The sequence below is a fragment of the Cyanistes caeruleus genome, chromosome 16, assembly GCF_971803275.1.
Source record: "Cyanistes caeruleus chromosome 16, bCyaCae1.hap1.1, whole genome shotgun sequence".
Classification (NCBI taxonomy): domain Eukaryota; kingdom Metazoa; phylum Chordata; class Aves; order Passeriformes; family Paridae; genus Cyanistes; species Cyanistes caeruleus.
In genome coordinates, this window is record NC_141716.1 from 13,682,861 (window position 1) to 13,706,560 (window position 23,700).

Sequence of the window (23,700 nt, forward strand, 5' to 3'; positions counted from 1 at the left end):
CAGTATCATCATTCACACAGCACCAGACTCCTAAGGCTGAATGACCTTGAAGGATTTCCAGGGAGACGTTAAAAGAGCACATGAAATACTGCTCTTCTCACCTGCAGTACCTAATGACCAGGATTCCTGCTGTGATTCCTACAAACACCATGACTCTGTGTGTCAAAAAATAGAATGTTCTGGCTTCTCTGCCAGATGCTGGTGTAGCAGAGCCAAGCTCCCAAGAAATGCTAAGGAGGAGCATTGTCTGTGGCTCAGGGATGAGTAAGTTTCTCTGCTCAGTCTGATTACCCACTTGGGATATTTGTGTTTCATTATAACTGACAGTAAGCAGCATGTTTGATTTGGAACAAATTTCAAGCAGGAACAAGTTCCAGCATCTGCATTTCCACTGTGAGCACAGTGAAGGACAAAACAGGTTAGAGCCTGCTAGGCCAAGGGTGGGGACCTCTCTAGGGAAGGGAAGGGGAGGGGAGGACAGTACATTAATCAGTTACAAGGAAAAGGAAGAAACACCTTGAAGAGCTGATATTCTGCCCCTTGCAAAAGGGACATTCTGGCCACCCAGTATCAGGTGTGTGTCTGGGGAAGTCGGGTGAGGGAGCTGGGGAAAGCCGGCTCCTCCCTCGGTGTGGGAGGCTGAACCTGGTGATTAAGGAGTTGAGCTTATGCTGAGTCCTGAAGGAACCTGTTGGGAGGAGCTCAGGTGTGCAGGAGGGGCAGAAAACAGCTGAAGACAGACACAGGACTAATCCAGCAGGAGAGACACCTCTCGGCATCAGCAGTTCCAGTCATGTTCAATTACCTGGCAGTCGAGGTGAGGCCCCAGCTCCACCGCAGCTATGGGAGCCAGCAAGGGGTGTCTGGGCCACTGAAGAGCCGCCTGGAACAGCTGAAGAAGCCGTGGTGGAGGGAGCCCACCCCGCTGGTCCTCCAGCACAGCGAGACAGCCAGGCTGGCCATCGATGCCTTTCTTGAGCAGGGGGAGCGCGGCTACCTGAGCGCCATCGCCGAGGAGAGGGAGCTGCCATTTCTTTCCACCTTGGACATGGAGTATATCAGCCATCAGAGGAACCAGAGCTTCCCAGACCCCTGTGCAATGAAAGACAAAGAAGCTGACCCTGGTGAGACAGACACTGGAGACAGGTTCTCCCTCAACTCTGAACTAACATCGGGCACCTACTTCCCCCTCATGTCTGATGTGCACCCTCCGGAGCTGGAGCTGGGGTGGCCAGGGACACCACTCCTCACGGTGTCTGGCCAGACTCAAGCCACTGTGATTTTCCAAAGAAACAAAACGAACAGCATTAAGGATTTGGTCCGGTCTCTGATCAGCCGGGCACGGACGGTACGTACAGAGCTGTGTCCCTTGAGGGGAGCCTTGTGCCACAGTGCCCAGGGCTGGTGGCTGCTCCCACACCTGTAACCACACGCTCCACGCTGTCACTGCTCTCTACATGTCTCTCATGATGGGATTGCTTTTTCTGCAGCAGACCTGTAGCTGTTCCTGCTCCTTTCCTTTCTTGTAATTTCTTTCTGCCTGGGATTTCATGTCATCCAGGCAGTGCCCTTGCAGGCTCTCATGTCCACGGCTGCGGGGATGCAGAGCAGTCCCAGAGCCTGGTGTGGGTGCATGGCAGGGCCTGCAGTGTCCCTGGCTCTTTGTCCCAGCCAGCCCTGCTTCCTCTGCACAGCCAGGGCTCTTCTCCAGCCCTGGACATCATTTTAAGCTGTGCAAGACAATACCACTGGTGAGCTGCTGTCACAGAAAGAATCACAGAATGGTTTGTGTTGGAAGGAACCTTAAAGCCCATCTCATTCCATGCCCTGCCATGGCAGGGACACCTTCCACTAAACCAGGTTGCTCCAAGCCCTGTCCAACCTGGCCTTGGACACTACCCAGGACCTCACCACATATGACCTGAGTAAATTTGTGGGACTGAAAAATCCCTGCCTGTGGTTTGAATTAAGTTAGAATCCTGTCTCCTAGGCTTGATGTCTGCCTCTCTGAGGATGAGTAAGATCAGCCCATTTTGCCCCATTGCACAGTTTCTGGTGTGTTATTACAACCCTCAGATGTAATAAAAACTGGATGATTACAGTGCCTGCCTAGCAAGCACAATGCTGGCATGAATTTATTCACCCAATTATGCTTCTTGTTGTTTCTTTTGCCTTGCCACTGTACTCTTTGTGAAAGCAGCAGCTCAGACAACTATCTCAAACACATTTCCAGCTTTTGTCTTTGTCCTATTTATGGTTCTGTTCAGCTGTTTCACATCAATCTTCTCTTGTAGTATTTGTGTTGAGATACTGAGGAAACATTTAGAGCAAAGTTCACTTTAACCAGTCAGCTTCTGGCAGTTTCTCTTATCACTCCAGTAGTTTCCTATTTAACTTCACAGTCACTCCTTATATTCATTGTTGCTTGTGCAAAAGCTGGAGATAAGGAATCACCTGGATCACTGCAGCTCAAGTGTGATGTTCTATAACTATCAGCAGAGCTGAGCAAATGCATTTATGTATTCCCAGCAACTCAGATTGCTGTGCAGCATTAAAACATCCTCAAAGAGCCACATATCAGTGAAGTTTGGGTGTGATATGAGGTGAATCTTTGAGGGATCTTTTTTCTTTTGCCACATGAGCTGCTGCTCAGTTGTAAGCAGCCCTTGCTTAATGCCTGAACTTCTATTGCATCTTATAGGTAATTACAGGAAGTTTTAGTCCAGGAAATAAGCGACAAAAAGCTTTGTTTGTCCTTGCAGGCAGCTGATTTATGGCAGTTTAAATGATCTGAAAAGTTCTGTGATATTGACCCCATCCTTGTCAGCAATGGGGATTAAGGCACAGTCATGGCAGAATGCACAGAGTAAATGACTACCAAGAAGTGTCCTCCTGTTACTCAGCACGTGTCCCGGATCTTCAGTGATATTACGCTCCTTTAAGCCACAGGAAAAACATCTTGCTGTTTTCTCAGTTCGCAGGAACCTCTCAGTTGCTGCAGGCAAGTTGCCCAGGCAGTGGATGCTTTATTGTACTTTCAGTATAGTCTGAGGTTTTTGCTTTCTTTGCTTGGGTTGACAAAGCCCTGACAATCTTCTGCCCTTCATGTTTGAGTTCAGGATTTCACACATTTTTTTACTGCTGTGTGAAATGTGAGAATGAGTTTTTAAGTATCTTACTGATTTATTACTGGTGTTCTACTGACTTCTGGGTTAGCAGCTCTGGCCAGTGCTTCCCATGATTAACTCCATGATTGATGGCAATTCCAGCTCATTCACAACCCCAGTTACACATATTTAAGTACTTAGTGAGTCATTTTGCTCAACAAACCATCCAAAATGATGTTACTTATGTGTAGTAATGACAAAAGAGCAACCAGAGGTAAAAAACTTCCTTTGCTTGAAGTGCCAGTATGAACCATTTGGAGAACCACTTGTTTTTTTGCTTTGCAGCTGCTGTTTCTACATTTCCAACATTTTTGCCACTAGACTTTCAGCTTTTGTTGTGGATCCCTCTTGTAGAGTGTTTCTCCTCCCCTGGGATATACAGTGCTGGTTGGAAAGATGTTGAGATCCCCAAGTGTAGACTGGGAGTGTGTCTTGAAATGCTGTTTGCTTTTTTCCCCGGCAGAACAACGTCAGCTGACATCTCTTGCAACAGCATATTTGTACTGACAAATTAGTAAAAGGAGCATTTGTTTCATGGGTATCTTTTGCTGGTGCAGTTGGTCTTTCACCTTCACTGTATTTAACCAACTCTCTTTGAAGATGGATGTTCAGATTTGAGCTTTTCCCTTTGCAGACATAAGAAGATGCAGCCACACCTTTGCCTTCATTTGATAATACTATTACAATTTTGCTCTTGCTGGATGAGCTCCAATCTGGTTTGAACTGTCCATGCTGCTTCTTTCACCTCTCTTGTGCCCCTTGGACCCTGGCTGTGCACTCCTGTCTGTGCCTGGTGGCAGAAGGGTCCCTGACGCTCCCCAGGGGAGCAAGAGATCGAATGGCACCACTGTAGTAATAACCCAAACCACACTGCTATTGGCAAATACCAGTAAAACCAGCTGTGCTTGTTAGAAACCAGACAGATGGCAAACCCCAGTGGGGTTCTGGTAAGTGCTGTAATTCCTAAAGCGATGACTCCAGTAATTGCTGAATTGTGAGTTTCCAGAAGTGGGTTTGGAAATGTCATGATTTAACCCTACAATGGCAAGGTGTGAACTTTTTTAAAGCCTGTGGGGCAGCTGTGTCTCTGTAGCCAAGCCTCTTGCCAAGGCCAAGCCATGGGCTCAGAGGTTGTGATCAGCATGGTGAGGAGCAGGGATGGCCCGAGGCAGCCCCAGCCTTGCAACCCCCAGCACTGAAACGGAGGCATTGACACAGGTTTAGCTTTGTAATTGTTTAGGTTTGATTGACTTGGATGCCCAAAGCCTTGTGTCATGAGCTGTCAGGAGCCTCAATTGCAAATGGTACTCGGATACTCAACTCCCATTGCTTTAGGATGTTTGGGGGGAAAAAACTTTCAGGGTCTTCTTTCCCCCAAATTTCTCAGCTTTGGGGTTGATGTGATGATATTGTAAAGCTGCCTGCTTTGATTTCCAAAGGGATGTGCTGATCTCAGTGCCCTTATGGATAAGCACAGTTAGAATGAGACACTGTGGCTGTGTCCTTCCTGCCCGGCATGGGCTGTGCTGCACACCAGCACACTCAACACAGCTGCAGTCTCCCGACCAAGCCCAGCTCCACCTCCCGACCGAGCCGAGACCCGCTTTGGAAAGTCTGAGTGTGACTATCAGGGCTCCACCCCAGCTTGCACAAGCTGGCCTCGCTGCCTGGGCTCTCGCTGACACCGCAGCCTGGCCACCTGCAGCCAGCCTGGGCATCGCCTGCCACGGCTGCTCTGTGCCATGTGCTGCCCCCTGCTCAGCCCCGTCCCTCTCACAGTGAGCACTGAGGCCCTGGCAGTGCCGGGTTTGGGCAAGGATCAGCCTGACTTGTGGCAACCAGCCCTGCCAAAGCCTGCAAGCACTGGTAGAGGGAAGCAAGGTGGTGTGGATTTCCTGTGCACCCTGGGTACAGGCAGTGCCCCTGAACTTGAGGGATCTGGGGACAAAGCAGCTTTGGTTTTCCTTGACTCCATCACACTGACTTTCCAAGCAGAGTTTAGCTTGTCTCCAGGACAAACCTGCCTCAGACCGAAGCTTGAGATGAGCTCAAATATCATGAGGCAAAGTCTGGCTGAGAGGGACTTGCCTGAAGCTTTCCATAAGGTCTGGGTTATAGTTTTTTCATGGTGCTTCATCATCAGAGGATGTGTGACCCATCAAAGTAATTTGGCTAAATTGCAGTTGGCCTTTGGCTGAGGACAGTGTGGAGAGATGTGGCAAAGTCCTTTTATACTGTGGGTGTCAGTGGTCCCTTGTGCTGATAGACCAGCAGCAATGCTAATTTGGGAAGCTGAAGATGCTTTTCAGTGCTTGCAGAGCTCCTCCAGAGCTGACTGCTCTCCAGGAGAGATGGGCACATTTCAAGAGGAGGAGAAGTTTGCCAAACCCTTGTAAAGCTTCTGGGAAGATAGCACTGACAAGGGCTACAAAAGAGGCGCCTTTTGGAGTCAGGGTCTGCAGCCTGTATCTCCTGGGACCAGGGTGAGAGGGTGGAGACGTGGCTTTGGTCTGGACAGCAGGAATGATTTTTAGCTCTTGACAGCTGCCTTGTGTCCCACGTGGATGTCTGGCATTGCACGTCCTCTGGGAAGGTTCTCCCCCAAACCCTGCTGTGGTGAGCTGGGCCTGGGGCCTCCTGTAAGATATTGAAAACCAATGACAGTGTGCTGGGCATCATCACAGAGATGGGTTTTAGGGACAAAAAAGAGCCATGAAATCTTGTCCATCTGTAAAAGGGTTCAATCCCCAAGGGAGCAGGAATCAGCCTTCTGACACTGTTCCTTCCACTCCACTGTGGCTCTGTACAAACATGTACAGGCTGAGATGAACCAGCTTCCCAAGCAGAAGACTGGGCTGGAGAGCACAGGGAAGCCCAGGGGCCTCGCTCTGCATGTGGCAGCACTGAGGCCATGAGTGTGAGCCTGGAAAGAGGCAGTTCATTAATGAAAACAGAGCAGAAGAGCTACTGGGCAGTGAGCAATCTGGGCCAGTGTGGCAGTCTAGAGCACAAATCCAAGGACAATTAAACTTGGAGCTCCTTACCTCTTTTCTGAAGCTATTCCAGATCAGCCCTATGTCATGATTGCAGTTTCCCCTGTTCCTGTTTAAAACTTGAATCACTGCACATGTAAAGGCTGATCTCACTGCCGTTCTCTGCATTTTTAGCTCTTGGTTTGAAGAGGAGCAGGTGAGCAGCAGTGGCAAAGGAAGGCTTACCCTGCAGGGCTGAGATCCACAGGGTGATTTGGACTGTGGAGAGTTGCATTTGTGGCCATGCACATAACACAGGCAGTGAAGGTGTTGGAAAACAGGATCTTTCCTCATGGGGGGCATGATGGCAGCAGGACTGACTGTCAAGCATTTCGTGTGCCAGATGTGGTACAGAACACTGAGATGCAGAATAGGCTATTGGAACTTCACTTCCAGATTTAGTGGGGTTTGAGTCATCTTTATTTGCACATTCTCTGGTAGGTGCAGAAACATAAGTCAGGATTATAAACCAAATTTACAAGTACCAGTTACCTTTTTCACTATGATATAGTAAAGATCAGGACTAAAGTACTTGGGCAGTAGTTCCATTATTTTTTTCAGCTTTTGAAAAGAAGTTGGCCTGATGGTAAATCCTCCCCTACCCTTTTGCATCCCTCAGTGTGTTCCCATCTCCTATGAGTTCTCAGTATTAACTGCTGATGGTTCAAGGTCTGAGCCACCAGGTGCTCTGCACCCTCAGGTGCAGTGACAAATCATCCTGCTCAGCAAGTGCTCTCCTGCCTGTTCCTTCCTTCTCCAAGGTGTCGCTGACAGTGACAGCCAAGAGATGGATCCCAACAGTCATTTCCTCATCCAAATAATGGCCCACTCAGTGTTGTCCACTGGCAACTTCACTCCATGAGGAACAGAGCAACAGGGCCTCCAATCCCATCTGAATCTATTTAAGACTGATTTCTCTTGATGCATTGTTCTTGCTGCAGATCATTCTGTACTTTGAATTGTCTGGTTCTGGGTCAACTCACTTGTAGTAGATGCTTCTCATGACTTACCTTCTGTTTTCTGTATTTTCATTCCTGTTTTTGGAGAATTTGTGTAGCCATGACAGTCTGCTGCCTCCCACTCCATCTCCACAGTGGGATGGATTGCCATGGCCTTTTTCAACATCATTCTTTAAAGAACTGGCAGTTCTCTTTAAAAGTCTTTCCCTATTTAAAACCCCCTCCTTGGAGACCTTATTTTTGTTTTATTGAGATATGTATATTTTTATTTTTACTTTTATTTATTTTTTATTTATTTTCTACTATTTTTAATTTTATTTTACTTTAATAATCTTAGCATTATTCCTTCCTCCTCCTGTCAGATTTCATACCCATTGCTTGCATCCCTGGCTGCATGGACAGTAGTTCTGCCAGCAGGGAAAGGGAAGGGATCCTTTCCACACACATTATTCTCTGATTTTGTCTAGGCATGCCTAGGATCTAATCTTGGACTGAGGATTTGCACACACTTTATCACGATCCCTTCTCCCTCACCTGGCAGTGTGTCCATCCTGAAAAAAAATCATACTTTTTCATATAAATCTGCTAGTCATATAGAGTCACTCTTGCTGACTGAACAATGATTTTGCTCAGTCTCAGCTCTTGTTTATATGTTTATTCTTGGCATATTTTCTTAAGGCAACACATGCTTGTTGCACCACTGAAATTCAGAGTTTGTGCATGTGTTACCCTTCCTTTCTGTGAACAGCAGATGAGACAGGAGGGAGGTGGAGATTGTCTTCACAGTCATTAAAATTTGATTTTAGCTGCCACAGTGGGATAAGGGCTGTTAAACACAAAGGTCCAGAATCATCTCCATTCCGGTGGCCACAGGGTCTCAGTAGCTCAGGAGGTTTGAATAGTTTAAAGCACATAGTTTAAATCACAATTCACTTGGCCATGAGATTTCAACAGTCTCTTGTGTTTCTTTTCCCCAACCCCCGCTTTCTTTTTCTGGCCAGGTGATAGCAATTGTGATGGATCTGTTTACAGACATGGAAATTCTGTGTGACCTGCTGGAGGCCTCAAGCAGAAGGCACATCCCTGTTTACCTGATTCTGGATGAAGAGTACTTGAAGCATTTTGTGGAAATGTGCAATAAAATGGCTCTTACTCAGGACAGCTTCCCAGTAAGTTTTCAGTCACACACTGGATATGATAAACAGGTCTTGGAATTGATAAAAACGATGTACCCTATGTTCTGTTCCCTCTGCCTGGTCCCTAGGACTCATCCCTTCTCCCCAGAATTTATCCCCTCTCTCCCTGTCCCAGGCTAAGAAACCAAGGCTGTTTGTTCTAGGAAATTGAGATCTGTCTGGATGCACAGAGGAAGTGTGCACAGAGGAAGCATCCTGGTCCCACAGATTGATGTTTTATGGTCCTCGATTCAGTTTTTCATGCAGGAAGTGTGAAGTTGGGGCATATGAGGTGCAGTGAGTTGCTGAACACTTTTCTGGGCCAGTGCAGAGATGCAGAGTGAGGCCAGGAAATTTCGTTTATGTGAACCCCTATCTTCCAGACATGGGGGAAGAGGACACAGCCCCTGCTCTAGGACATAGAATTGCAAGACTTAAATTGCTCATAATTCATATCCCTCAGCTTGTGGATTTAAATTCTGCTCAGAGCTGCTGCAGGGCAATGGTTGGGGAGCAGTGAGTCCCCTCAGATGTCCTGCTGCAAACCCCATCACTTCCTTCTGCTAACCCACAGGTTAAAAATCTCACGTTAAGATGTGCTTTTAGGCTTTGCAATTCAGCTGTGAATCCATGAGGGATTCTTGAAAAACCCAATTCCTGCTCAGTGGGTGCCCATCACCCAGCTGGTGCCCAGAGCAGATGAACAGTAAAAATGATAGTGCCAGTGCCACAAGCTCTCTTGCAGCCCAGTATTTTGCTGATCCCCATTTCTAGCTACTCCCTACCAATGGAAGTTGGGTTTTTTGTTGTCATTTGTTGTTCCTGTAAGGCCAGCAGTGATGGCTGTGTTCCTTCCCTGGGTGTACAGGATTCCCTGGAGCACTGACTCCACTCCAGCCACCAGTTTCATGGATTTTCCCTTTGTTTTTGTAGGGAACACTTGGAAATTTTCCAGTTAACTTGAAAGTATTCCTAGCTTTAAAACAAGCTAGGGACAATGCAAAAACAATGTTTTACAGAATATTCCAAATAGATGTAATTAAGATGTCTTAATTTTCCCTAATTTTTAGCCTGTCTACACAAAGGTTAATTTAGAGAGGCTTCTTTAGAGAGGGACTCAGTGCTCTGGTCCAGTTGACAAGGTTGGACTCGATGACCTTGAATATCTTTTTGAACCTAAATGGTTCTGTGATTCTTCCACTGTGCAGGTGAAGCTCTTTCCTGTCTTGCTTCTTACAAGCAAGACCCATTTCATCCTGACTTTTAAGATGGCAGCTCCTGGGAAAAGCTGCTCCATGCTGGAGCATGTTTGCTTCCATAGCTTCCACACTGAAGTGACCTGGTGCATTCAAATTAATTCCATCTCTTCAAAATATATTTTATTGCTTCTTATCCAAGCGGTGGCCATTTTAAAAATTAAATTTAGAATGAGTTTATATCCATGAAGATGTCTCTTTGTTAGGCCTGATGTCATGTCATGTGCTGGATTGGGTAATTAACACTTGCCTCCCCATTCCATGACTCATTAGCAGCACTCCATCTGAAGTGTGTCTTACACTGATGCACCTAAGCAGTCCATGACCTACAGGCTGAACACACATCTGAGTGGAATGAGGGTACATATTTTATTCCTGCCTCTAAGTTGTGACAGGATGTGGTGGTAAATCTCCATTTGGAATAATTGGTGACAATTTGGGGTTGAATGGGGAATTTGGGGTAATTGTCCCTCCAGCATCTTACTTCTGAAAACAACATGTGAGTCTGCTGGTGGCAAATTCCAGTGCTGAAAATCCTGTGTGGAGCATTGGCAGTAAGGACAGCAGAAGCCTGAACTTGGAGTTTTCAATCATCCATCTGCTGAACTACTGTCTGGATGGAGCAAGAGTAGTTCCTAGGTGTCTTTCCTGCAAGACTGCTGAATTCTCACTTTGTTGGGATGATTCAGGGTCTGGATTGACAAGAGGAAGAGGAGGATGATAAAAATGAACCAGATATCAGAAACTCACCCAGTCTTGGAAAGGATAAAGGAAGTGAAGAAGAAGTGTGGTTACAAATTTATGGAATATCCCTTTCCTGAAGTTGTTTTAATTTCCCTAGGAAGGAGTGGGGGGAAGAAAGCTTCTCCCAGTCAGAACCAGTATTACTAAAACTTCAGCAGTGGAAGAAAAAAATCTAAGTGCTGCTGGCCACAGGACAAGGTGAACACCTACCCAAGTATCCAGAGTTATCTTGGTCTGAATCAGCAACTTGTGGTGTCATTTCAGAGGATCACAGGTTAATGCAGGGGATCTTAGGATGCCATCAAGCCCAACCTCCCACTCAAAACAGTGTCACCTGTGAGGTCACCTTACCTGGTCTCATCTGGCAGATCTCCAATCATGGAGACTGCACAGTCTCTCTGGGTAACATGTTCCAATGCACAACTGTCATTATGGGGAAAAGGTTTCCCCACAGAGTAGATGAATAGATGGCAGATGAGGATATATTCTGGGACAAAAAAAGGCAACAAGTGAGAGCTGTAGTGCCAAAATTCTGAAGCTTCAGCTCTGTCCTTGCTAGAAGTTTCCATGAACTCAAGAGATGACTGGACCAGTACTTGACAAAGAGATCATGGTGGGCTTCCCACTAAGACAAATCACTAGAAGAAGCTCAAGAAATCCCCTGAGCAGAAAACAGGGTCTGCAGCAGTATTAGGGGCAGCATCAGAAATAATTGTCCTCTTCTAGCTGCAAGAGAGCCTGGATGGGCTCTGGTCAGGAGCAGATTTGCTGCTGCTGTGCAGCCCTGGAGGGGCTCCTGGGTGCTCCTGGGTGGGCTGGAGACCCTCACTACAATGTGAGAGCTGAGCCTTTCCCACCTGGCAGGTGTTCCCAGAGGGAAGCTCAGCTCCTGCCTGCAGGGACAGCAGAGGGAAGCCACCTGCAGAGGAGTTGCTGCTGTAGGGTCCCTGCCTCACTCCTCACCCGAGGGGTGACTGCTCTCAGCCCCGTAGGAGGCAGGTGAAGGGGGCACAGGGGTGCCCATGGGCATCTCTGGAAGGCTGGAAGGGGAGTGGGACTGTGCACTGCGGGAAACATCTGCAGGGAAATCCCAGCTGCTGGCGCTTGTCCCTTGCCTGTGCCTGGCCAGAAATCTGCTGGGTGGCAGAGGGGCACTGCCACATTCCCTGAGCACCCACCTCTGCCAAGAGCAAATCGGCCCCGATGCCGAACCAGCTGCTCTAGGGCTTTGTCTGTAGCTGGGCTGATGCTCAGCAGGAATGAGCTGCCCACAGAGGGATCTGCCCGGTCAAATGCAGGTGGTGACAGCTTGTGACAGCTCCTGCTGGACCAGAGGTGCTACAGGTGTCAGGGGAGCTGGCCTGGAGGGCAGGAAGGGATGACCTGGCAGCCCCGTGTAGGTGTCGCCTTAGGGATGTTTATTTACACACCAGATGTTTTGTTTGGCACTGTATCACACAGAGCAGGTCAGTAACAGTTTCCAGTGACTGTTCTGCTCTTCTGCCTTCCTCACCTGAGGTGCAAATAACTTCTGTTATGGGCAAATGCCTCACATTATGAAAGAGGCTCCCAATGAATACCAAGAGCCATATTCCCCAGTTTATTCTGGGTAGTTGGTTTTACGGACCAAGGTTGTATCAGAGAAGTATTTGCAGGGGAGCGTCAGATCTGCTTCAGTTAATGTTAATATCATTTTAAAATGTATTAATAAAAGGAACTCCTTAAAATGTAGATATTCCTCTCTGCAAGTCTTTTTTCATTGAGTGATGTTTTACTTTTAAGTCTGTCACTGTATAAAATCAGAGCAGCACATTCTATTGATTAGATAGCTAGCTGTATGCATCAAAATTTAGTTCAATGCAGAGCCATCAGCTAGTGTGGGGCGTTGAACATTATTAATAATTTGGAAGAAATTGGATAGTTTTAAATATGACAGAAATTATTTGTAGGCTCTTAGGATTCTCCCAAGCTTTTTTTTTAAACTAGAATTTTCACTTGAGTGCAACTTGTTCCTTTTTGCTGTTTTTTCATCCTGTAGAAGCAGGCAGTATGACAAAACATTTGGTATGTAGGAGCCAAGAAATACTTAATGCCTTGCTGAGTTCTACCTCTTGGAGCAGAGCATGAGCCTGAGGGAATCCAGCATGATGCACAAGGGAACATCTCAGTTTAGTTCAGTACATGGCCCCTTACCAATTTCTCTGCTTTGGTTTCAGAACATGCGCATAAGGTGCCTGAGTGGAGACACGTACTACAGCAAAGCAGGCAAGAAATTTGCAGGCCAGGTTCTGGAGAAGTTTGTCCTGGTTGATTGTGACCAAGTTCTTGCTGGTACATACAGGTAAGAAAATACAGCGGCTACTATGGCAGAGACTGGTGACACTGAGGAAATATTCCTCACCAAAATACTGATTAATCTACCTCCTGGTGCATGTTGCTGCATTCACCTCAGTCAGCGCTTTCACTGTTTTCCAAGCCTCCATCTTGTCCACCTTCCCTGCCCTTTTCTTACTTGAAGACCTCAGATTTCTCAGAAGTTTCTCCTCATATGGTGGCTGCTGCATGCCTCAGCCTTTTAAATTCTGTTTTTCTGCACCATCTGTGACCTCTCTTTCTCCTTCTTGAGGTTCAGAGACCAGAACTGCACGTGCCCCCCCTGACCACTGAGGTGTTCAAGAGGGGTAAAAGGTGCCCAGACTCTGGTTTGTCATTGTGGCCCTTGCTGGCAGGGGCCAACACTCACTGAATGTTTTAGTTGCCACTGCACTCTGAGCTGTCAGACAACTGCTGATGATGATTCCAAGCTCTTTCCTGAGCTGTTCCATGTTCAACATTATACAGATAATTTTCCCCTATGGATATACCACATTTTCCTTTAATGAAGTTCATCTGCCACATATTTGTCCAGTCGCTCAGTTCTGTGAGGTCCTTCTGGATTTGCTCACCTTCAGTGAGGTATCCAGCCACCTGAAGGGCCTGGGGATCACCTGCAAACCTGGGGGTTTCACTGCACCCCTCCATGCCTGAGGGCATCCATGTGCTCATTGGCTCCCTCACAAACTTGAGCAGGTTGGTGAGCTGGGCCTGCCTCTTCCTTTGTCCTGTTGTCCTTTTCCAAGAGTCTGTGCTTCTCCATGCCAGCAGGAATCTTGTTCTTCACAGCATACTCTGCATGCCCCAGGGTAGAGAGCAGCTCCAGGGGTGTGTGGGCCTCAAGACTGCATTCAGAGCCCTCTCTGTAGGTGATATCATTTGGGAAACTTGTCAGCCCTTGGCTTTCTGGTGATGCTGATATACAGGAATGAAACACATCTCAGTGTCACCAGCACCAGTGGTGGATGCAGGAATATAATTCAGGTTCTCAGCTGTGGCCTTGCCATCACCCTTTTGACAACCCAGCCTCAAATGAGCCCACTGATTCCTTGGCTGCCAGTACAGCATTTGTGAACAACCTACAGCCCCAGCCATCATGGGGATTTTTGATCTCCTCCCTTTCAACTCTTTTTGACAGATTGCTGCATTTTTACATAGTTACCTTTCTTGAAATTGAACCTCCACATTCTGCATTTATTTTGTTTGCTCTCCACTAAAGAGTTAAAATTGTGTTGTGATAATTCTTACAAACAGGTTCTTCCACTTCTGCCTGTGGAACCAAGACTTATGTCCCATTCCAGACCACATCCTGAATCATATATTTTCTTGTGGGTCAAACAATTTAGACTAGTTAATTCTGGCATGTAATCATTTATTGCTTCCAAAAAGTTTTTCTCCATGCTTCATCCAGTGAAGCATTAACCTGTATGTGTATTGAATGGATGAAATCTCCCACTGTTGTTGCCCATCCTAATTTTGCAGCCTCTGTGATCTCAGTTAAGAGATCTCATTGTTCTCCACAGTTCTGATCAAAGGGTCAGGACTACTGTTCTTGTGCTATATTTTTATTACTAGACTCTATTTAGTTACTTTTCCACCTGAAGATCTTTCCCACAGTATTTTCACGCTGTTGAACATCATATTATCCTCCACAAACAGTCCAGATCCTCAGGACAGCCTGCTCTGTGAATCTGTTGTCCTGGCAATACTTTTATTCTCTTTCCACCAGATCTCCTTGAACACTGCTCTGCCTCTCCCTTTCTCTCAGTTTCCATCTCTCTGTGAGCACATGCTGGACCCTCAGGCTAGCAGTGTCCTCATCAGTGCTGTAGCTTCAAGATGAAACTTCTCCTCTGATGTTGATTTCATCATCTCCAAGGGTGGAGGTCTCACTTCATCAAACTCTGGCAAAACGAATGGAAGTACATGGTTGAAACTGTGTCAAATCTCTAAACAACATGGAGAGCAGTGTCTAGTAGCATTTTGACCATCCTAAGACGCTTAAAAACAATGGAGTGAATCACTGCCTGGAAACACAGGATGTTAGAATCATAGAATTGGTTAGGTGGGAAGTCCTCTAAGAGCCTTGAGTCCAACTGTTCCCTCAGCACTGCTGAGCCCATAATGAACCCATGTCACATCTAGGCATCTTTTAAATCCCTTTATCCATCTCCACTGACTGCAGGGGTGGGGATTACATAACTGGATCACTCATTTTTGAATGGCTAAAGCTGAGCATGTGTCAGCTGGATTGAACAAGCTAGAGGAACATCTGATTTCCCTGTGTCCAGAGTCAGGGTACTGCTTCAAATGCAGGTGCAGCTCTCTAGGTTGGTTCCTCCCAATGCTGTTCAGGGCAGGGACTGAGGATTGTCATGTGCACCCTTTCTACAGATCTCTGCAGAGATGAAACTTCTGGAATTCTGGAAGACAGTATTTCAGTAAAATAGGGTTTTGATTCTGTGCTGTGCCAGTAAGCACAGGATGTTCTGGACTAACAATAATAGTCTCTTGTAGAGGAATTTGTTCAACACTTGTCAGAAACACTTTCACAGCAGAAAATCGGGATGTCTGCTCTATATCCCGTCTGGGTATAGTGCAACCTGTACAGGAGATATTTAGATTACTGTCCCTGAGGATGGAAAAGCCAGATGCAAAGGATGAGAAAAGTTACTGAGTAAAGCCAAAGATCCAGGGTGGAACCAGGGGTGTCTCAGGATGATACAGGAACAAAGGTAAGAGTATTCTTACCGAGCAGCAGGTTTTGCAGTTCAGCAATGCTGTGTGCAAGGACCAGAGGTTTCAGAACTCTGGGGTTTTATGTTGTACGTGCTCCTCTGTGTTCAGTTTGCTATAAGAGACTTTCCCACCATGACTGGCCTCCATGATACCCTTGGGCAAGGGGTTATGCAGTTTAATTTATGTTTTGTGTGAAGAAGTGATCTGTGGTGTTTACAGTAGACCTACTGCTAGATAATTATATTTGATGTCTCCAAATTCTCATAACCTGGGCACAGAAAAGTGTTTCCTATTTACTTTCTTGATTGCATCCATGATTTTGTCTTCCTCCATTATAATCTCACCATCTCTTCTCCAGGTAAATTATCCTTGGCTTTTCAGTAATTTCTTGTGCCCAGAGTTTGAATTTTTTGACATTTAATTGTCCATCTTTTTGTCACATATCCTCCCCTTACCATAGGATCCTCTTGTGCTTTCTGTTTATCCAGTTTTCTTTTTATCCACAATAATTTTGTCATGAGGTCTGACATGGACACTTTCTACAATTTTTTAGTACTTTCCCCAACATGTTGAACAGCATTGATCCCAGCACAAAACTTGTTTGTTTTCAGTGGGTAAATTAAACCTATTGCTAGTGTTTGTATCTTTAATCAACTGCTCACTTCTTGAGAAGACTTTCCTTTGTATGTACTCCATGATCACTTAATTTTTCTAACAATAAAAATTGTCTTTTCAAAATCTCTTTCAAAGTTCAAGTTTGATGCATCAAGCATCTGTGTGCTCGCTGCCTCCCTCAAAGATCAGCAAGAGGCTTTTGAGGCATGGCTTCCTTCCACAAAAACATGCTGAGTCTTCAGCGTTATGATTATAGTTATTTATGCATCTAATCATTTTACTCTCTATTTGCTTCTACCAGTTTGTTCAGTATGGAAATAAGACTGGCTGGTTTGTATTTTTCCAGGAGCTCGTTAAAAGGTTCACATTTTAAACTTTCCATTCCTCTGCTACTTTGTTCAATATTAAAATGATAGGTTGTTCCATGGTTCATATTGGAAAGTTGCTGACTTCCATTTTTTTGCTTTAATATTTCTTTGCTTTAATATTTTCATTTAATGCACCTTTTAACTATGGTGAGATTTTTTGATTATTTAAAATGTCTTTATTTTGAAAGGTACATTTTCTCTGAGACTCCAACATAGCATCTTTAAACAATCTTCTTGCCACCTCAAGCATTTACCCTTTTTGATTACTCTTTTAAGTTTCTTCTTAATAGCATTCCTCACTGTCTCTTTGAAGTTAAGCATTACTGTTGTGGATTATTTTGGTCCTGAAAGAATATTTGATATGGCTAGGTCATGGTTTGTTTTTTGCTGAGTGGCCTTCCCAAAGAAACTCTGAATTGGTAATGTTATTCCTCCTTTTGCTGGCTTTCTGGTTAGTTTTTCCAATAAGTGGTCATTTACAGTGTCTAAAATGCAGTTTTGGCAATTCTCCTCATAGTGGCCCCCATTCAACCTGGCAGGATCTTCCTTTCTCTCTCTCTGCTTTCTGCCTTCTCAGTCTCTCAGGACCCCCTCAATGTGGCTTATTTACCATCAGCACTCTGCTTGGAAAGTTCCCAGTACAGCCACTGTGCACTTTTCTAAACACAGCTTTATTTGTTCAGATGTTCTCCATTGATTCTAATTCCTTACCCAAGTGTCACTGATTTCCATCCTGTCCTTTTCTCAGAATAGAGTTTATTATTATTGCATTTATTTTTAAAGTGAAGTGGGTGATCCCTGTGTGATTTTGTACACATCCCAGCTTTGCTCTGTAGCAATCCACTGCTTCCTGCTGTCCACTCAGTAACTCCAGTCTGGCAGCTCTGCAACGAGGAGATGAGCAATGAAGGAAAGGATCCAAATATGCAGAAATATTTTAACTTCTGTTTCATTCATTCGTACAATAAGAACAGCATGGAGCTGTGCCAGGGAGGGTCAGGCTGGATATTAGGGAAAGGTCCTGCTTCCCCCAGAGGTGCTGGCACTGCCCAGGCTCCCCAGGGAATGGGCACGGCCCCGAGGCTGCCAGAGCTCCAGGAGCGTTTGGACAGTGCTGCCAGGGATGCCCAGGGTGGGGTTGTTGGGGGGTCTGGGCAGGGCCAGGGATTGGACTAGATGATCCTTGTGGGTCCCTTCCTGCTCAGGATGTTGTGTGATTCTATGATTCTTTAATTTATTCTGATATATTGCTGCTGATTGGTACAGATCAAAAACATTTTTGCATCATTTTCTAAATATGGAAACCAAGTTCACTCCTCTTATCTTAAACGAATGTAGGTAAATTAGTTTAGACCCTTCAACTCCTACGTGTACACTGATTAAATGTTTAACATTATATTTCTTCAAAATTAAGAAAAAAATCTAGATTGAGGTATCTAGGCAAAGCAATCATCTGAAATCTTAAATGTAATTGTAAATCTAGCCATTTAGATTTATTCTGGGCACCAGGAGAAATTGAGTGTTTATTTGAGCACTTAAGATATTTACTGTTTCAGCAGGGGAGAGGAACCCAAGGGCCAATGGGGATAGAGCTAAACAGGATTTTGAACAGGAAGGATAGACTAGAACCAGAGAAAAGAGCTGTTATTGTCAGCCTGAAAGGGAGTTATATGGCTGTTTGAGTTGCCTTAGAGGAGATCAAATTTCTCTGCTGAAAATGACAGATGGTATCATTGTCTGTCCTGCCATGAGCACAGAGAGGAAGGAGCCCAGTGTTTGCTATAGGGAGAAATTCAGGATCTGGGGTTGAAGCTGACACAGCAGCTGAAACTGAAAAATGAGAGGCGAAAGTTTACAAGAGTGCAAAAGGTTCCACATATGGCTTCAGGAGAAATAAAACTGAAGTACACAAGTGTTTGGCAATGGACAGATAAAGCTACATGGGTTTGAAGCTGGAGGAAGCCTGGAATTTCAAAGAAAGGTGCTTATACTCACAGGTTTCCATGGCCCAAGCAAGAGGAAAGAGCTTTGAGAGGCATTTGCAGATCTAACTTGATGAGGAGTCACCTCAAGAAAGAAATTCTAATAAAGCAGGAAGTGAGTGCTAAGGAGTGGGAAGCAAAGTGCATCAGCAAGGAAACCCCAGGTGACACACATGGCAAGGCAGTGACATTGCCAGGAGATGAGTTATGTACAGCCTTGCTGCGCACACCGAAGCAGGGAGGAGCAAGTCCTCAGGTGTGTAAATAAAAAGTGAATCCAGGAGAAAGCTACAAGGTCTGCTGCTGCAAGGATGAATAAGAAATGAGAGATAGCAGACATGGGTTCCCAAATTAGTTGAATACATTGCACTGGTTTGGATCAAAACAAAGATGAAAATCAAGGAATGGAAATGATTTCAAGTGTGTTGGGAGCAAGCTAAAAGAGCTTGCTGCAATAAAGGCAGGTTGTTGTTACCTTATCAGAGAAAATGCCACTTGAAATGAAAGGTCTAGTAATGAGTGTTATGGTGTACATGCATTTAGCCGTAAGCAAAAATAAAACACAGACATTTGTGTTGGCATATGGAAAGAAAAGAATGGCTTTGTAACAGCCCAAATGACAGAAAAGCGATAAAAATGAGTTTGAGAAACTACTGAAAGAAGCAAAAAACCTTCTGCTGTAAATTGGTATGTCATCTGGTGGAAGTAGGTGAAGCAGGGAGGCCAACTACAGAGATCCAGAGTCAGCTGTACAAACAGCTGAGGAAAGGCAAAGGCCACCGTGACCCCAAGGCAGAGCACGGCTGTACAGCGGGGAACGCAGGGATCTAATCCGGGCGTCGAAAATGCTGCTGAGACGGAGACCTGTGGAACACCGCAGGTGCTCTCCCCGCTGCTGCCCGGCCCACGCCAGAGCCCCGGGACAGGGGGTGCTGCGAGGAGTGACCGGGAGGTGATCCTGCACCTCCATCTCCCGGCCGAGGACTGAGCTGCACCGCTCCCGGACAGTCTGGGAGGGCATCCTGTCCTAAAACCATCCTCTCCTAGAGTCCTTTGCGTCCCAGGGTGATCCAGAAGTGCTGTGAGCAGCGGTTTGTTATAGGAAAAAAATAACGTCAGGACAATTCTCTTAGAAGCTCCTATGATCTTTTAGCATCCAGGGTGGCCTGCAGCGGGAGAAACTCCAAAGCCTATGTGGGTGTTGTGTTGTGCAAGCAAGTACTTCTTCCCATCTGTATTGGATTTGTAACTCCTGAGCTTCATCCAGTGCCTCGTTTTTATACCAGAAATCATTCCCTGTCTATGCCATTCGGGGAAGAAAATACCTTTATCAATTTGTAGCAGTGGGAATAGCCATGACTGGCAGGACCACATTGTCCCATCCTAGAAACCTGTGCTGTGGCAAGGAGGGCTGTGCCACCAGGGGACTTGGATGATTCTTTCCCGATACTGTCACAACACAGAGTGAACAGGACTCCATTGGATCAGCATGAGAAACTGGGACACAGGAATGCCCACACTAGGGTAAGAGGCATTGGAGGCAGGGACAGTCATAAGGGTGGGGGAGTGCTCTCCCCTCACAGGTGGAAGGGCATTTCACATGGGTGAGAGGAGATGGCTGGGAGCATTGGGACTGGGGACAATCCTGTGACAATGTGGCTGGGGCCACCAGCACTCCTGGGAGCCAGGACGTACCCTGGGACAGACACCTTTGACAGCGTCGATCCATGAAATCTCCCCTGTCTGGACTCCTGGATTTCATCAAAGAACTCTCAGGGCTTTTTGAGAGATAACATTCCTTTGCCAAAGATGACTTCCCTATTATCTCATATTTCCTATATGGCTATTAATTGTATTCTTTAGAAGAGTCTACTAATTCGTGTATCTACATAACTTATAGCTCTCTAATTTGTGAGACTTAATAGTCTGGAACATTAAAAACATATCACATTAGCACCCTGCCACTCTTCTGATAGCCAGAGCCCTTTCAAGTGGGAGATAACACAGCCTGGTTAGGAGCTGAGCTATTTCATCCTGGCATTCCCTTGGTGCTCTTGGGCTAATCATCCCTGCCCCTGCCCAGTTGCTGATATCTGCTCTGTTGATGTTTTCTAATCTCTTCTACTCAATCTCAAGATCTCAACAGGAAACTGATCCTCCCCTGTCTTCTGCATAAAGGGGGCTCAGGGCAGCCCAAGCTCCTGTACAATAAAGGGATGCAGAGAAATTATCTGAACACCCCTGTTGCACACAGACCATGTGCCTCAAATATAGCTGAATATTTCTTCTTTCCCCTTTTGCAATGTGTGACCCAACCTTTTTCAAAGATGGTTTCTCTGGGCTTAGAAGCTTCTCCTCTGTCATTTAGTCATCCCAGGTAGTTTCTGGTTTGATTTTTTTCACTCTGATATCTCTATGAAAGGATGCATTTGCTTCGAGCCTCCAGGATGGTATTTCTGAGTACTCTTCATGCCACCCTTAAGATCTTTTAATTTTTTTACTACTTTGCAATTCTTACCTAATTTACCTGGCATGAGATGAAGCAGCAGAGTATTTTTTCATTTTATGTTTCTCTTTGGGGGTGTGACTGCTGAGTGTAAAACCTACCAAACACCAGTCTGACCAATAATAACTGCAGAGTGCTGAAGGACAAGCCAGGAGATAGGTTTCCTACTAGAAGTTCCCAAATAGCTATCTTGTGAGCTAAACATTGACAAGGTCCCAAAACACAGTGCCTGTATCTTGTCCTGAAATGACATTTACTTAAGAATGTAATCTCCCATGACAATTGCTCTCCTGGAGCTCCTGTCATTTTATTTTCTTCTTGCTTTAGCAGCTGATAATGCAGCTCTCAGCTGGTACTGCCACCTCTGAAAATTCTGGTTTATTTGACACATTTAGTCTGCTGGTCTGGTTTGACTACAGCAAGAATAAAATATCAGCTGATAACTGGGATGACCAGGGATCCCACTCTGGAGTGGAACATCCCTGTTTAATCAGGGAAAGGAGGATTAGGAGAATATGGTTACAATCTGTAGCTATATTGGGGAAGAGCTAATTAGGTTACAGTTTGGGCACAAACAAGAGGTAGGGTTAAATAGATAAGGAAAATTTGCAGGGTGGCAATTAATGGAAGTTTTTCTCCAGCTAGGGCAAAACCAGTTTGGTTTTAAGGTAGAATATGACAAGTTCCCAGAAAAGATCTCAGAACAGTTAACTGTGATGGACTGAACTTGTTGAGCCAAGAATTAACTTCTGTTGCATTTGGGAATCCCACAGCAATACTTCCAGCAAACATCATCAGCCTTCATACCTGCCTGCTTAGATAAAGTTTTAACAACACAAATCAGATAGCAATCCATCACTGGAATGTTAAAATCCGTGCTAGGCATTTTGGCATGCTGTGAACTAAAGTTATGTGTGTTTTGTTCCTTTTCCTGCAGTTTCACCTGGCTTTGCAGCCAAGTCCACACCGGCCTGGTGACCCACTTCCGTGGGCAAATTGTTGCAGAGTTTGACAAGGAATTCCGGTACTTGTATGCAGAGTCCAGAGCAGTGACCAGCTTCTGTGAGCCAGATCCTGGGACATGTCTCTCTTCTTGGAATACCTCAAAAGTTGACAACTGTCTTCTAAGACCCACTCAGGGGAATGATACTGAGACCCTGAGCCCCTCCAGCAGCCTTTCCAATGTAAGCATCAGGAGCATAAAAGTGTCTCCCTTTATGAAAAACTTGAGCTGTGGTGCACACCAGGAAAAGCAAGATTCCAGCTCTGATTCTGGCAATAAGAAGGTGAAGGAAGACACATTCCTGAAGCCCACCTGCCCTAAACAGCAAGAACCACCAGACTCGGCGAACAGTCCTCCAAATAAACCCTCCTCAGCCTCGTATCCCAAATCAAACCTCATAACAGCAAGGACATTCCTGCAGCCGGAGCCTTCCTCCAATAAACCTGGTAACCAGGGGGATATTAAGGCCAACAGCAGCCACTGCTCCCCGCTGAGAGTGGGGCAGCCACTGCAGTCCCTGTCAGAGGGTACCGGCAGCAATGGGACCAGCCTGAAGCAGAGAGCACCTGTGGCCACCTCCGGGGAACTGCCAGCTGAAAATGAGAATGTGTTTTATGGGGTGGAAAAGAGACAGAGCCCTGGACATGGCCATTTTGACCTTTTCTCCCCATACAGCCACCTCAAACGGGATAAAAAGTCCGTAGTGCCTTGCTATGACAAGTTCCCGGAGGATATGCTGCTGGAAAAGAACAGCGCATATGGGGCAGAGAAGAGAATGACTCTGGGGCACAGCAAGCTGGACCTGATCACCAAGTACAACAAGCTAAAATCCAAACACATACACAGTCGGTTCGAACTCTGACCTGGGCCTTGAGCTGGCCTCTGGTCTGATTTTCCAGGGGTTGCTTTTCCCTGCCAATCATCATGCCTGAGGCTTGGAATCAAAACATTAGTCTTGTTCCTGTTATAAGGTGTCTAATCTGTGTAGATAACTGATTCAGACGAGATTAGCAACTGCAGCTCAAATTTTCAATTACATGATTATGGCAGGAAGGAGAAAAGCACATAAATCTAATGCACATTATTTTTACCCATTTGGGAAAGAACTATTTTCCCTTAAACTTACAGCAAAGCCATTGCTACAGCTGGAAACTGGCCACTGAGGTCTTCAGGGTGAGCCCTGGTTCTCTCCATGCTGAGCAATTCCTCTCCCTATTCATATGGTGAAAATGAAATGGCCAAAGGCAGGGGGTTGTGAAAAATAAAGGAGTTGTTCTGCTGGGAAAAGGTGTGTTGGGTCCTGGTGGTGGGGGGATGAGCATTGAGCATGGCCAGGGCCCTGCCGTGCTGAGCTGTGCCAGGCCAGGAGGGGACAGGGGCATGTCTGGGCACACATTTGGTATCTGCACACGGCTGACACTGGCACACCAGTGGTGACAGCAGATGGATGGGGGCTGCTCCGGGGGCACACCTGGACACTGGTGGCCCCTATACACGAGTGAGGCACTCAGGTGGCAGCTGGGTCATGGGTGGCCTGTCAGCTCACAGATGGCACCTCTGCTGTCCTACACCACAAGTGTCGGCATGGAGCTGGCACCCAGGCATGGCTCGTGCTGGGACAAGGGACAGTGTCAACACCTGGGGAGCACCAGGGCATGGGTACACAGACGGCCAGGGCCAGGGCCAGCCATGGCACACCTGGTACAGGTGAGAATGATGGACACCAGGGACAAGGACAGCGATGTCGCACCTGGACCCGTGGCGGCCTCTCCAGGCTGTGG

General features: G+C 46.1%; 1 protein-coding gene across 1 annotated transcript; it reads left to right on the plus strand.

Moving 5' to 3' along the window:
• The first annotated feature begins 527 nt into the window (after positions 1-527).
• On the plus strand, positions 528-23,206 carry SACK1C (scaffolding CK1 anchoring protein C). The gene is made up of 4 exons (XM_023940084.2): positions 528-1,348; positions 8,160-8,327; positions 12,550-12,674; positions 21,854-23,206. The coding sequence occupies exons 1-4, from the start codon at positions 794-796 to the stop codon at positions 22,779-22,781; spliced, it is 1,776 nt and encodes a 591-aa protein (XP_023795852.2). The 5' UTR covers positions 528-793; the 3' UTR covers positions 22,782-23,206.
• The last annotated feature ends 494 nt before the right edge of the window (positions 23,207-23,700 follow it).

Excerpts from the sequence above, each read along its gene's own strand:
- SACK1C (XM_023940084.2), top strand. The coding sequence starts at position 794 with ATGTTCAATTACCTGGCAGTCGAGGTGAGGCCCCAGCTCCACCGCAGC. Across the intron at positions 8,328-12,549 it reads TTACTCAGGACAGCTTCCCA|AACATGCGCATAAGGTGCCT; the intron begins GTAAGTTTTCAG and ends CTTTGGTTTCAG. Across the intron at positions 12,675-21,853 it reads GTTCTTGCTGGTACATACAG|TTTCACCTGGCTTTGCAGCC; the intron begins GTAAGAAAATAC and ends CTTTTCCTGCAG.